At 38.5% G+C, this 24,546-nt stretch overlaps 1 protein-coding gene across 1 annotated transcript in view; it reads right to left on the minus strand.

Annotated features, from left to right (window-relative positions):
* The window catches only part of LOC130917027 (calsyntenin-2-like), a 322,125-nt gene that overhangs the window by 25,068 nt on the left and 272,511 nt on the right, over positions 1–24,546 (minus strand). The window contains exons 9-10 of the mRNA XM_057838073.1: positions 22,297–22,459; positions 7,744–7,910 (exon numbers count right to left, since the gene is read on the minus strand). Coding sequence (XP_057694056.1) covers positions 7,744–7,910; positions 22,297–22,459 — 330 coding nt within the window. The remainder of the gene's footprint in view (positions 1–7,743; positions 7,911–22,296; positions 22,460–24,546) is intronic.

Consider the following 24,546-nt stretch of genomic DNA (forward strand, 5'->3'; position numbering starts at 1 on the left):
CGTTTTGTTTTCCAATCCTCTAAACAAATGGTTCAAAGACATATTCCCACAAAAAAAGGTTAAATACACATGTAGACTAAATTACGAATGCATTAAAAAAAAAAAAAAAAACATTAGCACAAACAAAAACCTAGTTTATGTTGGTCTTAACAGGGAGCAGCTGAATTCAGCCATGTGAAATGAGTGATATCATATTCACTGTTGCCACTGGAGAGCAGTGTATCCACCCAAATCAATAAAATTAAATGCAAAGACTTTCAAAACAAACCATTACAACACCGCTTTAAATAAATGAACACTCAAAGCAGGAAAATTGAACTAAAATCATTTTTCTAATCAAATTACTCAAGTTAATCGATTAATCTTTGCAGCACTACTTCAAACGCATCTGAGGGATAAAGATAAGGGTAACTTTGAAAGCAAGACTGTCCAACCACTTCCTCAGTTATCCTATGTTTGAGCCAATCAGGAGAAAGAGGCAGGAGCTGCGGACATGACCAGGAAGTCACTAGCTGGTTGAATAGAATGTTGGAGTGCTAAGCGTTTCCTTAAATTTTGTCTGAAATACACTTCATTTCCTCATTAAAGGAGGAGCAAATTACAGCACAAATTTTTTTGTTTGACAGGAAATAATGTTTTTATGAGTGTGACGAAAAGAGCAATCGTTTAATCAGCAGCCAAAGGTTTGAAAGTTCCTCCCATGAAACAGGTCTCGCTTGGATCTTTCCCAGATTGATATGTGGAATATATTCATCGTGGATATATGGAACAATCAATCTGGCGTGCTAGGTTAAGATAAGGGGAAAGTGTGGCAATTTTTAAATGATTAATGTTGAATATACATTTACCTTCAATTCAGACTCAATAAATGTCTAAACACATTGCTTTGTCAACTCACTAGATACTAACTAGAAAAGATACACTTTTGACATTTGAATTTGGGTGAACATTTGAATGTACAAAGGTCATTACTATAATAGTTGACATAACTGACTTTTGAGCAGCAGGGATGAGTTCTTCGACATTGGATTGACCAGACCAAATACAGGTGAATTGGGATTGTACTATACAGCAAATAACACAAGATGTTGCCATTTAGAGGCCATAGACCTAGTAAGTGGATGGTTGAAGTTATCGAATTAAACAAGGAGGAAATATCTGAGAAAAAGGCACCCAACAAACCTGAAATGTAGAGTTAAAGAAATAGACAACACAGTATAGAAAAGGTAAAATCTTTACCAGATTTCCATATTGTTTAGACCGAGATTATGTTTTTGGGGCCGTAAACCCTAAAAATTGAAAACTTTTTCTACACTGTGCTCTACGCAAAATTGACTTTTCGTGTCATCTGTCTCCAGGGTTACAATCTCAGAAAGACAGTCTCCAGCCAAATGACACCATAAAACCCACCAGTTCAATAAAAATCAGCCTGAATCACAACCTACCGTCCAAGATAAGATTTGTCAAAAGTAGTTTTTAATCAACCTGCTCAATGCATTGTCTCTTATATACTTAATACTTATTTAAAGAATTCAAGTTTTGGTTGTGCTGCCACTTACACATTGGGCATGAATACTACATTGGCAAATTGGAAGTTTCATGCGCTCTAATGTCGCCGGGTACATGCAGATTTCACCACACAAAAAAAGTATGTAACAAAACAACATTTTTGCATTCAGCCATTGTGTGATTGTATTTTCTGTACCAGTCTAATCTGTTGTTGTCTTTATTCTTTCTCAGTCTAAGACTCAGACAAAGCCAGCTTCACTTCCTGGGTCTTGTAAAGGTTTTTTTTTTTTTCATAATCATGAGTAGTACAGTGTGTAGCCAGGCTGGGAATTATGAGATTCTCACATTTGATTAGCTAAAATAGTCCTGGCATTTAAAAATGTCAGACAACAGCTTTTCAAATACTGGTTTTTACTGTAGTCACATTTTTCTCCACTATTACATATTGGAAAACGTGTCTGTGTCTTTTCACTTTATTAAAAAAGATTCTTTCTACTGGGACTCACATTAAGTGTTGTCTATTCCCTTAAAGGGAACCTCTGACTTAAAGACTTATAGGCTACAATAAGCCACAATTGTTCTCTTTTATTATAATATGTTATTAGAAGCACATAAATATTGCCAATGATTTAAAAATCTATAATATTAAGTACATGTTTTGATCTACGGAGGGTGCCATATTTTATGCGTCAAATGGACGCTCGGGGTGAATACGTAGTTTGTCACTAGACGAACACTACTGGGCTTACTGCAATTCCTTCTATGCGGCAAGATGTCCATCACATCCGCACATCAGTTAAAAGTGGAGATTAATTACTATTTTTGTTTTTATTGACTCTTTTTATAACCTTTTCATTGTCTCAAAATAATTTTTGCATGCATTTCCCTCTCATCCATGTAGGCATTGTGTTTTCTTGTGGCAGCTTTAAAGCAGATTATCGATCTGTTGACCACATTAGTCATGTAGCATATTTAAACCACCTTTATTTGTTATTACTACGTTTAAATATTTTCTTAAGGCATCTTTAGTATGTTTTGTCTGTATGCATCTAAACAAAACAAGCTGAAAGCGCACGGTAGTACTTTGGGTGTCAAATTCGTCTCTCATAGACGTTTCGCTGGTGAAGCACATTTCAGATGACCATTGTTTTTTTCCTACTCTCGTCTCCTTCTTTCTTTCCTGTTCATTTTGCTTTTGCTGCTCGTTTTGTCAAATATCAACAGTGCTGTCATGCTCATTAATGTTCCTCTCGGGTTCAAATTGAAAGGCTTGAACAGATGACTTGTTTATGTCGCTAATCATACTCTGGAAGCCCGTCAGCATAACCATGTGACATCACGGCCCTGCAACGTCAAAAACAATGGTGACCTACTAGTTAAATTAATTTTGCATATTGTATAAAAATGAAAACATCAAGCGTGGTTTCAATATCAAATTATTTTAACTCATAATAACGTTTATCTTTTAAGAACTACAAGTTTTTCTATCCGTAGATCCTTTTAAGACGGTCTTTTAAAATTCACATTGTTCATATTTTAAATATAACGATATTCATGCTAGAAACCTGAGAGCACAAAATGCACATTCACCTGTTTATTTATTTCGATCATGCATCATTTCAAAGGATTGACTACTTTTTCAGAGAATTCAATTTGATGGGCCGAATATTGAAAATAAAACTCTACGAATATATTGGACATCAACATACTGGAAACAATGTTTTCCCCATTTCTCGGATACGAAAACCCAGCAAAATGAGATCCCTGTTTTTCTTTAGTTAAAAAACAACAACAAACAAACAAAGATAAAATGCAAACAAAAAAGTGTTGACCCATCAAATGGGACAGATAGTTTTGTTGGGTCTGTCTCCTGCATGTACAACTTGAACATAGTTATTTGAGGCCAATCGTCCTTGAAAGAGGGTTTGCTGGTCTGCTGATTTTGGGCACTTAAAAGCACCATGAGGGTCTTCAAGCTCCATCATTCCCCTGTTATTTCTGCTGCTAACCTTTCTTTTTTTTTTTTTTGCCATCACCCCTATATGTACTCCTGTGGCTGCTCTTTCCCTCCTTTAGTCCCTCTTTTACTGTTATTTACATCTCATGGTGCTGTGCCAGTCCCTATTCTAGGTTAGCCAGATGACATCTTTAAGCCACACTCAGAATTATGGGAGATGGCAGCGTAGAAAGTAAAGAACCTCTTGAGATAAACTTCTCCATGGTCACCAATCTCACATTCCAGGTGTATCTTACCGTATTTCATGAGAAAGAGCTTTAGTTTCATTCCCATGATAGATGTGTGGTCGTTGTTTTAGTGTTGGAATAGCTGATGGAAACAAAATCTCTCTCTCTCTCTCTCTCTCTCTCTCTCTCTAAATATATATATATATATATATATATATATATATATATATATATATATATATATATATATATATATACTGCCTGTTATAACGGTGTTGTATGATTATGGAAAAAATCTAAAATATCAATATAAGTTATTGTATATTCGATACCAATATATGGCTAAATATTTTAATTTTCCTACTAAAATTACTTGAAATGATTGCCAACTTTCACCGATCATCATACATAAACTCATTGACAGCCATGTTCCAGTGGCATTGACGTGATTGACATCCAATCCATTTGAACTGGGAAGGTTGGCAGTGTTGATCAATACCATTGAAAATAACTGGTAGAGCAAAACGTTTTTAAGGAATGAAGCATAGTGCAAAGTTTAAATTAAATAAATACAATAACAGAGTAGAGACATGTTCTCAAAAAAAAAAAAAATAAAATAAAATAGGCACGTGCGTTGGGGGGGTGCTAAACCACCTCTCCCTTTGCCCCTGCATGCCCAAAGTGCCCCTTTTGATTGGGCTTTTTTTTTTATTGTGCGTATGTGTGTGGTGGCCGACTGTGCAGACACGCCACCGAGTACTTTACTTGAACACCGAAATCACATTAAAAAAAAAAAAGAAGCCGTCTGTGTTCTTAAGTGTTCTGTATTCTCTCTCTCTTCACAACGTTATTGAAAGCGAAAGAAATTAACAAACTTTTTAAAATAAAAGCCACCGTGAATCAGATTTTTTAAATTTAAGATTTATATTTTATCACGTAGACATGCCTCGTAAGAAAATGTTAAGCGACACAGGTGGGTAGTAATGCGTTACATGTACTCCGTGACATTTACTTGAGTAACCTTTTCAGAAAAATGTCCTCCTAAGAGTAGTTTTATTAAGCCATACTTTTTAATTTTACTCAAGTAGATTTGTAAAGAAAAAACGCTACTCTTACTCCGCTACTTTGAGCTACACAAGAGTCGTTACTTTTTTCCTCTTTTCTACATATTAAGATTTTTTTTCCAGCAATGCCAAGAGTAGCTCTACCAATTTCACCAATACGACGTCACAGCAATTATCACATGACTCCCTTATACCAATCAGACGCAAGCTTGCCATTCTCTGATCATGCCAGCCTGCACAATCACATGGTGTCTTTAAAGCACCGTAAAAAATGTAGTATTTGACATAAAGCGCTGCCTTCAACATGACCCGAAAGCGTGAATTTTAACCTCTCTCCCAGTTTTTATTTGGCACCGGTTCACCAAATATTTTTTTACTTGTACTTGAGTACATTTTTTGGATGACCACTTTAACTTGAGTAATATTATTTTGAAGTAATGCTACTCTTACTTGAGTAACATTTTTGGCGACTCTACCCACCTCTGATGAGGGATATACGAGTCCTTCTAAAAAAATTAGCATATTGTGACAAAGTTTATTATTTTCTGTAATGTACTGATGAATATTAGACTTTCATATATCTTAGATTCATTACACACAACAGAAGTAGTTGAAGCCTTTTATTGTTATAATATTGATAATTTTGGCAAAAAAGTCAAGAAAAACCAAAAATCCCTATCTAAAAAAATTAGCTATTTCTTCCGACCAATACAAAATAGTGTTTGTCAATACAAAAAAAGGCAACCTTCAATTAATTATATCAGCTATGCACTCAATACTTGGTCGGGAATCCTTTTGCAGAAATGACAGCTTCAATTGCATGGAGGCAATCAGCCTGTGGCACTGCTGAGGTGTTATGGAGGCCCAGGATGCTTCGATAGCGGCCTTAAGCTCATCCACAGTGTTGGGTCTGGTGTCTCTCAACCTCCTCTTCACAATTTCCAACGGATTCTCTACGGGGTTCATGTCAGGAGAGTTGGCTGGCCAATTGAGCACAGTAATGCCATGGTCAGTAAACCATTTACCAGTGGTTTTGACACTGTGAGCAGGTGCCAGGTCGTGCTGAAAAATGAAATCTTCATCTCCATAAAGCTTTTCAGCAGATGGAAGCATGAAGTGCTCCAGAATCTCCTGATTGCAAGTTGCATTGACCCTGCCCTTGATAAAACACAGTAGACCAACACCAGCAGCTGACATGGCACCCCAGACCATCACTGACTGTGGGTACTTGACACTGGACTTCAGGCATTTTGGCACTTCCTTCTCCCCAGTCTTCCTCCAAACTCTGGCACCTTGAATTCCGAATGACATGTAAAATTTGCTTTCATCTGAAAAAAGTACTTTGGACCACTGAGCAACAGTCCAGTGCTGCTTATCTGTAGCCCAGGTCAGGCGCTTCTGCCGCTTTTTCAGGTTCAAAAGTGGCTTGACCTGGGGAATGCGGCACCTGTAGCCCATTTCCAGGTTTCTGCAGGTCCCCCAAGGTCTGGAATTGGCCCTTCTCCACAATCTTTCTCAGGGTGCGGTCACCTCTTCTGGTTGTGCAGCGTTTCATGCCACACTTTTTCCTTCCCACAGACTTCCCACTGAGGTGCCTTGATACAGCACTCTGGGAACAGCCTATTCGCTCAGAAATTTCTTTCTGTGTCTTAGCCTCTTGCGTGAGGGTGTCAATAATGGCCTTCTGGACAGCAGTCAGGTCGGCAGTCTTGCCCATGATTGCGGTTTTGAGTAATGAACCAGGCTGAGAGTTTTTAAAAGCCTCAGGAATCTTTCGCAGGGGTTTTGAGTTAATTCGTTGATTCAGATGATTAGGTTAGTAGCTTCTTTAGAGTACCTTTTCATGATATGCAAATTTTTTGAAATAGGGATTTTTGGGTTTTCTTGACTTTTTTGCCAAAATCATCAATATTAAAACAATAAAAGGCCTCAACTACTTCAGTTGTGTGTAATGAATCTAAAATATATGAAAGTGTAATGTTTATCAGTACATTGCAGAAAATAATTAACTTTATCACAATATACAAATTTTTTGAGAAAGACTAGTCTAGTATACACACGTGTATATATATATATATATATATATATATATATATATATATATATATATATATATATATATATATACAGTATATATAAAAAAGGAGCTGGATGAGGCTGCTAAAGGCAGTGGGTCCCTCATCACCTGGGTGAAGAGCAAATAGGTAAGAATAACACAGTTTGCAAGGATATTCAGGTATAAAATCCAACAATTATAAACACAATTACAGTGTTATTGTTCTATAACATTTTATGTCATTACTTTATTATTTATCATGTGCTAGAGTTGTCAAATATGGATAATAATGAAATAATAGTTGTGAAAAATCTGTGCTGATGGTGGCTCAGTTAACATATGATGTGGCTTGTTCTCAGATGAACAACAAGTTGAGGAAGGAAATTTTGATATAGCAGGGGTGGCCAACCCTGGTCCTTGAGAGCCGCAATCCAGCTTGTTTTCCATGTCTCCCTCCTCCAACACGCCTGAATCAAATAATCAGGATTGTTATCAGGCATCTGCAGAGCCTGCTGATGAGCTGATCATTTGATTCAGGTGTGTTAAAGGAGGGAGACATGGAAAACAAGCTGGATTGCGGCTTCCGGGAACCAGGGTTGGCCACCCCTGATATAGAGGTTGAAGAATGAAAAAGGCAAAGACTGACAGAGTCACAGCCAAAAAGTGATGATAACAGAGTTGATTTCTATTCACTATTCCCCCCCTCCCAATTAAAGTCTGTCACAGCCACAGCCAATTAAACTGTAAAGCTGGTTAAACTGGAAGTTATGTTGTTGTAAGGTCTATTAAATTCATATTCATGTGCCCCTTTTGATCTATGAGCACCTGCCCCTCCATCGGTCTCTGCACGGCCCTGATTAGTAGTGCGTTATCAAAATTAAGCAGTTTCAATTCACATTGATACTGCTGCCTGACACTCTCTATTACTACCTTGATGCTCTTATCCAGGCTTTCAAGGGAGTTGATGTCCAGTCCTTCTTTGCAAGCCTGCAGACAGGAAATTACTTTCTGACTCTCAATCTTTCCTGGTCGGATGGTCAATCCGGATAAACTGCCCCTGAAGTACTGAGTAAACCTTGGCTTGGTAACCTCGCCACCTACACATGGACAAACAGACACACATATCAAGTCAACAGCAAATATTAAACATCTGTTATTTACGCTTGCTTTTATTTGCAATCAAGACAATCCACTCATCCATTCTCTGTGCCACTTCTCCTCACTAGAGTTGTGGGTGTGCTGGAGCCTATCCCAGCTGACTTTGGGCGAGAGGTGGGGTACATCCTGAACTGCTTGCCAATCAATAGCAGGACACAAATAGACAGTTGTTAACACTTCCATTCACACGTACATACAATAAACCTACAATTAATATTTCGTGGATATGTGAATGATACTTAAAAATATACAGTTTTTGTAAACACTAGAAAGCCCGGCAGAGGTTCATTTGGCCTTTCTCAAGACAAATGCCCATGCTCCAGAATTCTCTAGTATTTTAAATGAATAGACAGAGTGAATACTTTTTTGTGAGAATAATAACAATATTCTTAATTTAAAATTTTGATTTTTTTTCCCACAATATTTTTTATAAATTATACACACTTTTATAACAACGTGACAACATTCAATGCAGGTGTCTGGAATATTGGGGGACCAGGTGTTCACTTTACAGGTGTAATGTATACTCTCATCAACCATTTGTATTGCAATAGCCTGCAATAACCATGGATTTGAAAAAAAAAAAAAAAATTAAAAGTGGACGTGATATACTAAAGTACGGTGCTTGGTCATTCCTGTCATTGAAATACAGTGAGAATTTAGTGTACTTTTAAAATGTACTCAACTGTTATTTTTATTTCAGAACATCATATTAAAAAATGATAGCCATTACCCTCTTCTTCTTTATTCTGGAACATGTGCTCAAGATGAACACTCCTCTGCTCTGTGCATTTCTTGAGACGCAACATAAAGTAATTAAAAACATCCTTTAAAACAGACATATGAATGGCTCATATCAAGATCCCTGATGCCTTCCTTAAGTTCCGATTCTTGTTGCATACTCTCAGTCCTACAGCTACTCCCAAAGACAGAAATCAGAGGGGTTTAATGTCTGTTCTGTGAGATTCATTCATTCATCTTCTGTACTGCCAGTACAGAAGCCCCCGTGGGGGGTGCTGGAGCCTATCCCAGCCAACTATGGGCAGGTGGTGCATGGGGTACAACCTGAACTGGTTGACGGCCAATCGCAGGGGCTGTGAGATGCCCACTCAAAATCAGTTAGGAATTTTAACAGTCTCAATTTATCGAATGAAAGAGTTGAATGTTCGTATTACCTACCTTATACAAACTATACTGATTGCCTTATTAATTTTAAGCATTTTGTGTATTTTTGTAGGATATGTTTTACTCTATATTTTTGAATAATAATTTCAATATCGAAGGAATAAGCCACCGTACAGAATTTTGAGTGTTTAGGGGTGTGTTAACATGCAATTTGTTGTTTCCAGGTAAGATGATCACCAAAAAGTAAGACTTAAAGATTAACTCACATCTTCTTTTTGTATTGCAACTTTGCAAATATTTACCATAATTTTCGGACTATAAGCCGCTACAATTTTCCTTCATTTTGAATCCTGCGCCTTATAGTCCAGTGTGGCTTATTTGTTGATTTATTTTGGTTCAAAGGCAACACATGCTTCCTAGCATGCATTGCAGCGCTACAGAATATCTGTGGTAATCATTACTTTATTATTGCTTGTCATGGTATGGTACTTAGTAACACTTTATCTGACAGTGGCGTCATAAGACTGTCATAAGACGGTCATATTTATGACATGACACTATCATGAGTATAACTGAATGCTTATGACAGATGTCATTAAGTGTCATAATAATAATAATGCATGCGGTAAATTATGTTACTAACGCCATTTATGTCAAGTTTGGATCCATTACATCTATTCAAAAGTTTGCCGGATAACACTAAATGACATATGTTATGAGCATTCATTAATGCTCATGACAGTGTTATGTCATAGAATTGATTGTCTAATGACAGTCTTATGGTGCCACTGTCAAATAAAGTGTTATCAAATACCATAACTAGCAATTAATGAAACAACTGGAACAGTAACTGAAAAAATAATTAGCACAGAACATGAATTTTGTTTGCTATTTACACCTGTAGCGCTGCAATGCATGCTAGGAGGAAAGTTTTACGATAACAGTGTTTACATCAGGAGGCAGCAGAGGTTGACTGTCTCCTCCAAAGGAGCAGTGATGGCCAAATGAAGCTTCTTGAAGCGATTAAGCTTTGCATCTAATTGGTTCAAAGCTTCATGGTGGTTCATTTGGTCTTATGACAGTCTTATAATGCCACTGTCAAATAAAGTTTTACCAATCAATATCTTTTGGTGTAGATATCCTATAATACAGTGAGGAGAGCTGCGGCTTATAGTCACGTCTAATCTATGAACAAATGCCGTTTTCGTGTCATAATTGGTGGGTGGCGGCTTATGGTGCACCTTATAGAGTGAAAATTACAGTACTCCTGCAGACTGACAAAAATTAAGTTTTTTTTTTTTTTTTTTTAAATTAAATGCCTTATAAAAAGTGTGAATTGGTTAATTATAATGAGCTTGAGGAAAGAATAGTTGTGTGATCTGCAAACAATATGAATTTCAACATTTTTGGCATATTTGTTAACATGAGATAAAAACAAAGATGCAGCATTACCATTAGATCATAAAAAACATGATTTTACAACTGATGTTGACTAATTTGGCAACTTTAGGCTAGAAATCTGCATTTTTTGTTGAAACAATTCCTTGTCCTAATATCTATTACAACAAAACGGAGGGGGAAAAAAACAGAATCCGACTTCTGGCAACGTGGGTGTGTTTGGTGCTTCCTTACAGAACACAAAATCTGTGGATCTTGACAGAAGAGTGAAAATGCTCTGAAGCATGCTGTTAATATGAGGAACTAATCAATGAAAAAAGTTGAACGCGAACGGGTAAATAACTGTCTGAAAGAATGATCACCTGCATAGTAGCGCGCGAGTAACTGTACTGTACCTCAGGCTACGTCTACACTAGGATGGATAATGGCCTTAAACGTGTGATTAGTTGGACTATACGGCATGTCGGCTAAATTAGTATGCCTATTATCCGGATGAGTTGTTAGACAGATAATGTAGGCGGGTAATATTATTATGGACTGCTATCGCAGTACAACAATCGTATACTAAAAAGTGACGTCATGCCGTCGCCATTTTTAGTGCGGCATGACGACATTGTAAACAATGGAGGCGGACGATAGCGACGTGGCAATCCTGCTCCTCTTTTCTTTTCCACACATTTTTCATGACCTTCAAACTACGTCTCAATAGTATGCTTCAATTCAGTGCCCATTTGTGGTCCTCACATAGGGGATGATGTGGAGATGAGCATTTTTTACAGAGCTCGCCTACTGCGCTGTCTCTGATCAGCCAGCTGCGGGGCTGGCCCCTCCGAAATCAATGCCGATCGAACATGAGTATATAAAAATGCAAAGAGGTAAATTAAACACCGAAAAGTGACCTGCGTGGTACCCCCAAAGAGGCACGCGATCAGGTTTTGTCCATGACTTTTTTGCCTGTCAAAACTGTCGCCACTATACCAGGATCGCCAGTGTTTTGCACAAGCACTACTGGTTGCGGCTTCCAGGTAATATACGCAGTGCCACACCATGTGCTTCTATTTGTTATTTTCCAAGTGGTGAGAGCGCAACTGAGCATTGATGTAACATTCCAAGTATCGATGTCAGGCTTTCATTGTTTTGTAAAGATTTATTTCAATCACAACTCGGCGACTGCTCATAAATCAATCTCGCTCCTGCGTGATGCGTTCATGAAAATAACAGTGATCACAAAATAATGACACTCTAGAAGGTGTAGCAATTTCGAAATTTGCCGCCAGCGAGTAATGAGTTTCCAGTTCAGAGGTAAACCACGCAGGCGTTGACGAAACATATGAGGCTGCTCCTTTGCACGCATGCTTAGTGTGCTCAGATGCAGGCGTACCTTGCAGAAGCCGGGGGGGGGGGGGGGGCTTAAATGCACCTTAAACATAAGTGTGGACAGGTATAAAAATAATCAGCAAAATATCCTGGAGAAAATTATCCGTCCTATTGTAGACGTAGCCTCAGTTCCATCTCTTGGGCATGGATTACACTTGAGCATGAGACAGATTTTAAGGGCTTGAGCACAGTATGGATTGACTACTGTGAGTAGACCTTTTAAGCCTGTTCTTTAAACTGTCCAAGGCCAATACTAGTAAAATTGATTCACAAGTAGTCAGCTGAACTGTAAGGTCATTTTAAACATAAGAGATAGGCTTCTTGTTTGTATGCAAGAAAGAATGGTCTGCAAAGAGGGTAAATGATGTCAGTGAGCTTTAGATGACTCATTCTCCTTACCCAACACAGAACTTGTTTCCCTCTCAGATTGCAAATTTGCTGAGTTTCCTTCTTGATGAGTTAATGCATGTGAGAGTTGAATTTGAACTACTAAAAGGGCAGTGGTTGAATATTCAAGACAGCGAATATTATCAATATCACTGTTAAATTGCTTTAACCTACACAGATTATCAAGTAGCCGAACTAATCAACATTCAGTCTTGCTTTCAGTGCTGAATGGCTAATAATGTTGAGACTTAAAAAGAGCAATCAGGATGACAACTGAAGCAACGATGGTCAACAACAATTCAAGTTTAGTGGAGCCTCAGCCTCATTGCAGTGTTACCTGCACTTTGTCAGACAATGCACAGCTTGACCCATTTAACCCTAATTCCCAGTTGACAGTATGGGCTCATGTATCACTGCTCAGAATGATGTATCAGTGAACTCAAAAGATCAGCCTGTGCAGGTGGAGACACAGCTGACCACTACTGTAAACAACTTATCATACTCTTATTTTCCTGGTGGGTAAAACTTAAGCAGTTGTGCACCAGGAGTTGCCGGACCTATTCAACTGCTTGAATTGGATTAAGCTATAGGTGAGCTACCTAATTGTCAATACTGCAGACATCTGAGTTTTAGCGTCTCCCCAATGTTGTAATGTATTCTAATAACCCCCATAACAACTTGAATGATTGCTTATACCAGTAGTTCTAACCTGGGTTTGACTGAACCCCGGCATTTTAGTTGCTATAGTTATTGGCAGGGGTAGCCACGCTCGGTCCTCGGGGGCCCCTATCCAGCTTGTTTTCCATGTCTCCCTCCTCCAACACACCTGACTTAAATAACCAGGATGGTTACCAGGCTCCCGCAGAGCTTACTGATGAGCTGATCATTTGATTCAGGTGTTTTAAAGGGGGGAGACATGGAAAACAAGCTGGATAGGGGCCCTCGAGGACCGGAGTTAGCTACCCCTGGTCTATGGGGTTTGGTGAAGGTTAAAACATGCAATTTGTGATGATAGAATTTCAGACATAAAAACAAACAAAAGCAATAGAATTTGGTGTGAAAATCAAAACAAAGTGGGATTCGCCAAGCCAAAAAGGAACAGCAATAGTTCAAGCCCCTTCCGAATGACTGAGGGAGAGTCTGATATACTTTTGTTGAAAACACATTTTGGCCATTTTTATTTTTTTTAACAGTACATCAACTGGTAAATGGATAGCTGAGCCGAAAGGCGATGCCCTTGATCGACCGATACGGACCCTGCATTACTGAAGGCACCAAACCGATCCCACCTGCCTGTTCTTCCCTCACTCAAGAATAATGCCCAAGATACCTAAACTCCTCCACTTAGGGTAAGACCTCATCCCCAACCTGGGAAGCACAGTCCACAATTTTCCTGGCGTAGTCTCAGATTTGGAGATGCTGATCGTTATACCAAAAACTTCATACTCAGCTACAAACCCAAGCCCAACCCTCAATGAGAACAAATCTGACTTACTTTAAGCAATGTAGATCATTTTCTGACACTGGTCATACAGGGGCTGAACCACATGGACTCTATGCGGGATGTGCTCAAACATCTTCTTCAAGCCCTCAAAACACATGTAAACTTGTCGGGAAAACATCCATGCACCCTCAGGCAACCTGGTGAGGATGTAGGGCTGGTCCTCTGCTAGGATGAAAGTAACAATGCTTCTCTTGAATCTGAGTTTGGACTTCCCAAAGGATCTTCCTCTCCATTATCCTTGAATAGCAGTGAGGCTGAAGTGTGTGAGCTACTAATACCGGTCTCCCTTTTTAAAAAAGAGGATCACTACCTCGGTCTGGAGATCGTACCTGTATAACACTATCTTGGATAAGATGGATGGATGGCACCTTTGCTAGTTGGCAACAGTATGGGAACTATCATGAAACAAATGTTTTCTAAAAAACGCTGTAAGCCGACTTCATTTTTTTGGTCGCCTTTTCGTGCTCTCTCTGAAAGAGTAGTTAATAAATTCTTGCCTGTTTCCCGGCCTCTCTTAAGATAACGATTAGGTCTGTTCCTCTTTGACAGATGTTATCAATGCAGGCCACAGAGAAATAAATGCATTGAGAGAATTACTGAGCTTCTGTAGGGCTGAAATGATACAAGTGAATATCTCACATTACAGAAACTTTTATTTATGAGACGATCACTCCCTAAGCCCATGCTGCATCTTCTGGGTGCTCACTGAACATTTTTCACGGCTTCATTTGCATCTATTATGAGCAGAAGCTAACATTGGAGAGGCTTGGGAGAATTACAAACGTGATCGCGACTTCTGTCTTCTTGTGGAAATTATAACATCATATTTATTGAAACTGGGAAAAAAATGCACAACAGGGGTGTAACGGTCCACGCGAATGTATTGAAATGTTTCAGTTTTGCATGTTTGGTTCAGTTCACTTGCTTACCTTTTCAGTTATGTTTTATGTATTTCCTCATAAAATTTAATAGTAGCGCTATTCAAGCACTCCGTAGGGACCCTAAGTGATGCGGGTGGATTAATAATGTTTTTATATGTCTGAATTTACCACATTAATCACTATAGCAGCATCGCGGCTCAAGTGCGCATACCCAATCAGCCCCTGCATAAGATTTATTAATTATTAAATATAGTTGTTTCCTTTGACAGTTTTTCCAGTTCTGCTTGTTTATCTATAATTTTGTTAAGATTTCAAAAACTCAAGCGTCCAATTCATTTAACTTATGACACAAATTGTTTGCTTTAATTTATTTACACAAGTTCTATTGTTTACATATTTAAAAACTAAAAGCGTTTTAAGTAAAAAAAATGTTCTGCCTTTTGGTACCGAACCTTACAGAAACTGAACTTAAAATTTTGTGTGCCGTTACACCCTAACACACAGAGTATATACAAGTTAGTCATTTTCCGAACTGCTTATCCTCACGAGTGTTGTGGGGGTGCTGGAGCCTATCCCACCTAACTATTGGCACTATATACTGTATACACAGTAAATATACTGTATATGTATACTCATGGCGCCGGCCTTACTGTGTGAAGTTTGCATGTTCTCCCTATGGGTTTTTTTTCTCATGCATGGTAGGCTGACTGATCACTCGTCAAATCGTCCCTAGGTGTGAATGTGTGCGTGAATGGTTGTTTATCTCCTTCTACACATTGCACATTGTTAGCTGGGGTAGGCTCCAGCACCCCAACGACCCTCATGGTAAATAGTGTTACACTTGTATCGTGCCTTACCACCTTTTAAGGCCCTCAAAGCGCTTTATACCGTCTCCTCATCTAACTGCTGGTGACACAGCACCATGACAATAAACAGAACCGCAGATGATGAAAATACACCTACACAACACACACACACACACACACGCAAACCTAAGTTTTGGCTCACTCGTGACCTTGAACAGAATAAGTGGTATTACATGTATTGATGGGTAAATGAAAAAAAATTGAGTATTTATATTCATATTTCTAATCTAGGCAATGTGCAATCCAAGTTACTTCTGAAAATGCTCAGGGAGCAAAGACTCATTAGTCACGATAACGCTGGTATATAATGTATGTTGTCATTATATTAATATATTTTACTAAGCCAGGCTTAGAGATGAATGCGATTCGTTTTCATCATCTGATAAAAATAATTTATTGCAGGCCATTATTTCACATTTACATTCATGCGCAACTGATTAATGCTTGTTCTCAGTGACCAATGGTGGGTTGATACAGATTTAATTACCATCTAACTGAAAAGCTATAGTCTTGTGCCACCAAGCTCAAAGTTTCATTGTACAAATATCAGGAATGAGATCATTCTCAATTACATTTACTTGCTGTGGTCATGACAGAAACTATTTACATCAAACAATGCTGACTAGCCAGTTAATGGTTATGAGCCATGAAATTGCATTAAGGCACATAATTAAAATGTCACTGCTGCATACAACCAAACTTGTTTTAAAGTGACATTTTCTTTTCTGTTCTTTCTGCACCCATCATTTGCTTTCCTCTTGACAACACATCATGACAAAAGTCATAGGAGTCTTGGGACACTCCTCTGAATTAAAATTTTATTCAATTAGGGAGATTAATTCACACTAGTGTTACCGTGATTCCTATTATAAAGTAATACTAAAAAACATTTTTCCACGATTTATGATTCCGTTTAAGAGTAAATACAAACATTGATCTAGCATTATGTCATATTGACACACACGCACGCATACACAAACAAACAGTAACCCAAATAACAATCAGATGCTAATGAATTTTCCATGACTACTGCACTGCTAGTTGGCGCTCTATTCTGTTTTTTGTTTGTTTGGTTAAGTGAACAATAAGGCACCATCAAGAAGAGCAAATTTTTGGAAAGCTTTAGAATAGCCTTTACCCCATTATATAAATTAGTGCTTAATTCCCTGTATTGTGATATTATTGTTACTGTTGGCAAATTGTTATGCCGATTGTGAGTTACTTTGCAATTTCCTCTCCTAAGAATTTTATGGAAAACATTTAAGGGAGAAATATTTCAAACATGCCCTTGTGCACAAAGCACTATCCATAATGGTATGGAAGGACTTGACTGTGCCGCAGAGATCCTTGACTTCAACTCAATTAAAACTGTTCAACTTCCTAGAGATTGTGAGCCCAAGTCAATGAACTCAGTGCTCACAATTGTCTTTCTGTGAGAATGAAGAATGAATAATAATTTCCATAGACTCATGCAAAAAAAAAAAATGCTCAAGAAAGTTTTGAATGCCAGCTAGATACTGTATTTCCGTTGTCCTGGATGCGTAATGGCCAGGTCTTAGAATGATTGGCCATTGGACATATATACTGTATTCGCAATTGGGGGGAATTCCGTGTTTTATTTATTAACATTTTGCTGCTAATGAACTAAGTTCTCCAGCGATGAGATTAATTTTGGTACAGACTGACCTGATCCCTTTCAGTACAAACAAAGCACAATGCTCCCAAAGGGCAATGTTAGGTATCTAATGTCTTTTGTTAAAATTTCAGTATTGCTTTACAATTACTTAGTGAGGCTCAACACCACACATTTTTTAAATCCTTCTTAAGGATTTCAGTTTTCAATCACATAATTTGTAGAGTAAAATGAAGTAAGAAGGGACATAGCTGCAGTTGGAAAAAAAAAAACAAGAATGGCCTTCACGTGATCAAAAAACCTTGTCAGTATTTTGTTTGAGGGGAAGAATCACTGTGAGGCCTCATTTGGGATATGAAATCAACTGTACACTTGGGTAACAAGTGCCCTTTATATTCCCCTGGTGTGATTAGTGTCAGCTATCAGTTTAGAGGACAGTTTAATTGTATGACTTTATTCAGATTGGTTCAATCGTTTCTGAAAAAGAGGCTAATCGTCCTTTGTACAGTAGCTGTTCATTCAAAACCATAGAGCAAATGCCATGCTTACTGGTTCCCTTAATAATGATGCACCAAAAAATAGTCATGTCTTTGTGCTTACTATAAAAGAAGCATTACAGCAATTTAATACTACATTCGATACCAGTTATAATGTTCTGATTTTAATCTAAACTGAAAGTACTGGATTTATGAGCATAGAATTCAAAGTGAAAGTATGCCAACCTTTTTATCTGCATTAGTTGTTAACAAAATGTGTTTCTGTCATATAAATCACAATGATACACATACTCTACATTACAACTAGTGGTATAAAGACAAACCGATTTGAACTGGTTATTGATCTGTGAAGTGTGAGAACCGAGTGCATTGGTCGGTGAAGACCTAGATCAGTAAAAATGCATTACAAATGGGGTGGTGTGGCTCAGTGGTAGAGTAATTGTACCACAACCCAGAGGTTGTGGGTTCCATTCTTTGATCTGACCGTGGCTATGTTCATACCGCAGGGCTTTATGCACAGATCTGTTTTTTTGTCATATCTGTTTTTTTTGGCGTGCCATTTCAGACTGCCTTTTTCCATTGAGTTGTTTCAATGTTTCCATCCCAGGGCGATCATATTTTGATTTCCAAAAAGAGGACACAAATAACAGACATAAATAATCCCCGTTTAGGCCAATATTCAAAGTTTCTGTGGATCGATAGCATGCACGCACTGTCCGTGCATGTCACACACACATACAGGCAGTTTGCCCCAACTCTCGGCCGTGTAAGCAATCTTGAAATATTGCTCAGATAGAGCAGAGAAAAAAACGATCATCAGTTTTTTATGACTGTTGCCAATCCCGACCCTTCCCCAAAAGCCGTGTTCAAGGCAAGCTAGGCGCTAACGCACAGATGACCGCTACCGTAGTGCGCCGTCTCTCTCACTCTTTGATGACGTAATTGCTGCGTGAATTCCGATTCGGGAGACTTGCCAGTTCAGACTGCCGAGACGTTCTGGAAAATTGTGGCCCAGATCGGATTTAAACCACATACAAAAGTGACCCAGATCGGATTTGAAATGGTCCACTTTTATGCGACTTGTCATGTTCAGACAGTCAAGTTAATTCCTCGCTGGAGACGAAAAAACACGAAAAAACTGGATTCGTGCATTAACACCTGCAGTATCAACGTAGCCTAAGGTTATGAATCCGATCAGAACGTTGCGGCGGTCTAAACTGACAAGTCTCCCAAATCGGAATTCATGCAGCAATTACGTCATTAAAGAGCGAGAGAGACGGCGCGCTATGGGAGGGGTGAAGCTCCCCATTGGCGTCTAGCTTGCCTTGAACACGGCTTTTGGGAAAGGGTCGGGCTTGGCAACATTCATTCATTTCCATGCCGCTGTTTCCTCACGAAGGTCGCGGAGGTGCTGGGCAGTAGGCAGGGGACACCCTGAACTGGTTGCCAGCCAATCACAGGGCACAAGGAGACATACAACCATTCACGCACACACTCATACCTACGGACAATTTAGAGTGTTCAATCAGCCTACCATGCATGTTTTTGGGATGTGGGAGGAAACCGGAGTCCCCGGAGGAAACCCACGCAGGCACGGGGAGAACATGCAAACTCCACACAGGATGGCCGAAGCCCGGGATTGAACCCTTGATCTCAGAACTGTGAGGCAGACGTGCTAACCACTCAGCCACCGTGCCGCCTGGGCTTGGCAACAGTCATACAAAAATAAAAATAGGTTGAGGATAAGCCTGAGAATGATGTTTTCTCTCTGCTCTGTTTGAGCAATATTTCAAGATTGCTTACACGGCCGAGAGTCGGGGCAAACTGCCCGTATGTGTGTGTGACATGCACGGACAGGGCATGCATGCTATCAATCCACAGAAACTTTGAAAATAAGCCTAAACGGGGATTATTTATGTCTGTTATTTGTATCCTCTTTTCGGAAATCAAACTATGATCGCCCTGGAATGACGGATGACAGCCAGCATCTGTAGTCATTTGTTTTGATGCCTCTGCGCATGCGGGTCTTTTTGCTCAGCGCGTGTCGGACTGCGAATTACTGCGCATGCGTAATACTTGAACGGTGACAATGGACAAAGGCAGTCAGAACGGGCATGCCAAAAAAGCAGATATGACCAAAAAAATCAGATTTGTGCATTAAGACCTGCAGTATGAACATAGCATTAGTGTCCTTAAGCAAGATACCAAATCCCATGTTGCTCCTGGTGCTGCGTCACCAGTAGGTGGATGGTGAGATAGTGTAAGGCGCTTTGAGGGCCAGGAAAGGCGCTATACAAGCATACCACCATTTACCACTGTCTGATGGCCAGGATATACAAGTACAACTACGAATCAGTTTTGTGCCACTTGGCAAGAGAAATCTCTCAAGACTTCAGTTGACCTTTTATCTGTAAGTGTAGTGACGTCAGTTGTGTAGCTGAAGAGTGTCATCTAAAATGGAAGATTTAGAAATCACTTGGATTTTTTATGAAGCATGGGAAGGTCCCACGCAAGCCTCACCTTTTGCAATGTTTGCAGAGCGACCATCTAATATACCGGAAGCACGACAGACTTTAACACTCACCTAGTAGGACGGCATAGTGGTACTGATGCAGGTGACCAGGAGGCTAACATAGGCTAGCACAGTTAGCATGACCATCACATGAGTGGGCAGTACAAAATACTACAGTTTTTCCATAATTTAGTCATAACTCAGCAAGGTCCAAGGTAACTATGGAATCTATCGCTCGTTTAATTGCTCGAGATTTGCATGTCTTGCATGTATACATGGGGAGGTGGGGGGGTGGGGGGGTCCAGAACATTGTAAAGACGGTTGAGCCAAGGTATAAGTTACAGACAACATCATTTCGTCCAAAAGTGTGTGCATGAAATGAAAGACAAGTTAAAGAAAAACATTGTCATTTTTATCTTTCATTAATGTTACATTGTCTTCCTTGAATAAGCAGTTTTTCAAACCTGTAAAGTGAGACACGCTGTATTGCCAGTTTTGTGTTTCATACTTACCAATTATCATCCCAAGTGCAGTATATTGTAAAGGTTTTTATGTTGTGTGTATGTAGTATGTTGTTTATTAGTATTGCCCCGTTGGACACTGAATAATAAAAAATGAAACAATAGTAATATTTTGTAATTAATATTCATGTTTTTTAATTGTTATTTATTTATGTATATTTATTAAATCGTCTCTTTGTATTAAACCGAATCGAATCGGTTGGAATATTTTACCATTATTTATTGGACCGTAGACTGTTTACCTAGTTATAAATCTAATTTTTTTTTGGAGTGAGATTCACAACCGTAATTCATACATAATTCATTTGATCTGCAACAATGATTAAAAAAAGCCCTCCCAGGATACTAACTGGGTAATTAAGAATGGCAAATTTTCATAAAGTGGGATGGGGTCATGAATATTGTGTAAAGCCTTACAGCCATTTTTTAAAATACTCACCACCACCTTGCTGTCAACCAGAGTTATGTTGATGGGGTAATATGTAAGTTACCCATTACCGGGGAAGTAAAGTTAGAAATTCAGGTAAATGGCCACTAGACATATTGCATCAGTAAATAAGCAATTTAATAGCAAAACAGATTGTTAAATAATTGTTGAGTCGTTGGACCATGCTCACTGGACAGGACTTATTCATGTAAATATATCAATAATTATTATATGAGTATTTTAATTTACTGAGTGTTTGCTAGTCATATATTGTGGCATTGAAGACTCAACCATCTGATGAGCCAAGTTTTTCACAGTCAAGTTTGCTTTTTACTAACCGTTTGATCTTCTTGGACTGCCAACAAAGAAGACAAAAGCTCCCTCTATCACCCATTAAATTGATCAATGTCCCACTTCGAGTGCAGTACCTCTATGTGGAAGGTTTCTCATTGAAGTCTAACTAAAAAGTATAATTTTAACGCTTTGCTATTCTCCAAATGTTGACATTTTAACATCACACTTCAGCTTTAACGTTAAAAATGCATAATGAATAGATTGCACAAGAGCACTATTAAGGCTGTATGCCAAACAACAACACACTGGGTCAGCTGCATCAAATGATGTGTCATTGCATGACTTCTGATTCAATATTGCAATGGTCATTAACAAAAATATTAAACTGATCCTTTTCGTTATATAGATTAAGTAGAGTGCAGGTTATGCACATTGTTTTTCATGACCTTCAGCATTGGCTGCTCTTTTGAGCACTTAAACTCTAACTCAGAGACTTTCATTTCTTTTCATAAAGGTTACAGTCTTTGCCGGACCAAAGATTATAAGCTCTATTTCATGTTGACCCACTGTTGAATTTACCTCATCTCCTGAATTTGTTCCTGTGTTGCTGTTTTTCCATTGCCTGTTTTATTTATTTATTTTTTTAATCAACTGTAGCTGTACTTTACATTACTTTTGTTTTTATCATGTTAATTTCTAGTGTCCTGTTTTCATTGTTTTCATGACCAGAGCTTGAAAGTGACAAATTATGTACTCTCATTACACATTTTTTTGGTCTACTTGGTAATTTTTTGAATATTTTTTCCAAATCATGAATTTTACTTGTACTTGAGTAGATGATGTACATGATGTTCTCTTTCCAAAAATTAAACTGTTGGAATGGATCTGGAGAAACTTGATCACCTTGCCAGCAGGCGCCAACTGTGAGCTGCACATCAATCTGGGATGGATGAATTGGCCAGTCGTCTGTCACCAGGTAGGGGTCATATGTCACTCCATCCACATAGAGTGTCACGGCTGGAAACTCCACGTTGATGACATAATAATGCCATTCCTTGTCGCAGATCTGTGAGAAACAAACAAAAAAAGGCATTTCAATCAAGTTCACAATTATTGGCACTCATGAAGTTCAAGTACATTATGTGAAATATCTTCAGAAAAAAATAAAACATGAAAAGAAATGACAAATCGTCGCCATAGAGTACCTAGTCAGACCACTGAACATTGCTGGCTGGGATAGGCTCAAGCTCCCCTGTGACCCTTGTGAAGTTAAATGGCTCAGAAGATGAATTGTTGAATGTATAATTGTCTGTATGTGTCTTGTATTTGGTTGACAAGCATGCTAAGATCAATTGCTTTTAAGGACTAGGACCCATGGAATTTACCTTAGGTTATAGCATATTTTAATCTTTTTATTTTTTCACAACCTGATGTTCAATACTTCTTCTTTTAATCTTACTTTGAGAGCACAGCAAAAACAAGGTGCTGTACATAAACACAACTCAAACATTTGTAAAATAGTAGTAGGCTCACACTTGGAGCAATGTGATGAAAAGATGATGCTAATTGCAGTGCATTAGCATTTGACCTTCTCCTGAGTAAAGCTTGACTGTGCCACTCATCAGCATGCTTGACCATTTTTGTTTCTACCATGTAATTGATTTCACAAGCACACTCATGCTTGTTGTTGCTGTTTTCCATAATTTCGTTTTCTGTTTTGCCACAGCAGTGTCAATTCTTATTGAGCTGTGATTCACCTCATCTTGTCAGCTCCTCTCATTGAAGGTGGGTAAGCCTTTCAACACTTGACCCTGAGTGACCTCAGGCTGAGCTCATGCAAGCAAAGCAGATATGGGCGCTAATCAATAAGGTTGTTATTGGTTGTGTGAGGCATACATTTACAACTCTGGATGATCTACATGATAAGATTGGGATTTATAACCGTTTTTTTTTTTTTTTTTTTTTTTAATTAATTTATTTGGTAGTTCAATACAAGATCAAACCTTCCCGCATCGACAGTCACTTCCACACTCGGGCTTTCATAGGTAGGTGTAACAATGGAGCAAGGATACATTGGTCTGTCTCTTTTAGGAAGCACTCATGGAAGTAGAACATTGCAGTGTCTGAAACGTGCATTCACACAAGTGTAATGAGATTATTAAATTAGGGGCGATTATTGCTTTTAGCTCATAGGGCAATGGGCAGTAAGTCTCGGGTGTTAAATTTCATACTCTGTCAGTTACACCTCTAATATTACTTCGCAAGATGGTAAATTCACAGAGAGTGCTTTTCATACCCCTTATCCTGCATCAGCACCTGCCATGTAACTGAATGGTAAAAAGGTGAAATAAAGCCAAACCTGTAATAAAGTGGATACAAAAAGTCTACAAACCTCTGCATAAAAATCAATTTCTTGTGATGAAAACAATGTGCTACTATAGGCTGAAGGCTGAGATGAAGAGTACGCATGCTCTCTACAACCTGACTCCTTAACAACAATCGACCACAAATAATCAGCACTGGTACAAAAAAAAAAAAAAAAAAAAAAAAACGGATATGTATACTTCCCTAGAATATACCTATTATACCAAAATTCATTGTGATCTATTCACAAAAAATGAAGGAAAAGATTAAAAAAAAAAAAAAATGATAGTGCACACACCCACACCACCAACAACATGAGCCTCACCTTGAAAGGCCTTCGGCTTGTAAAAATGCAACCTTAATTCTGTAAATATCTTCTCACAATTCTTTCACATGCATTTGGTAGATCTTATAAAATAAATGATTTAAAAAAGGACTTCTTTAGCACAAAAGCAGAATTACAAACCCCATTCAGATATGTTTATATATTTACCAAGTTTTTTTATTTGATTTACACATAAAAGAGCACATAATTGTCAATACGTTGCTACCAAATGATGGCCAGTGGATTAAGGAAACTCGTAATTTAAATTATTTGCTCCCAAAAAACGTATAAATACGTTCTATTTTTATTTGTTTCAGTGTCTTCGTGTTATTTGTACGTCTTTTACGTTTTTTCTTAAAAGACACATCTCTAGGTTCTGATGCAACTTTGCTTACTGGAGGGCAGTAGCGCATTTGGTAAGACCCGCAACCCGAATCAACTGAACAAACGGCCGGGCCGCATGA

This window comes from Corythoichthys intestinalis, chromosome 6 (assembly GCF_030265065.1).
Source record: "Corythoichthys intestinalis isolate RoL2023-P3 chromosome 6, ASM3026506v1, whole genome shotgun sequence".
Classification (NCBI taxonomy): Eukaryota; Metazoa; Chordata; class Actinopteri; order Syngnathiformes; family Syngnathidae; genus Corythoichthys; species Corythoichthys intestinalis.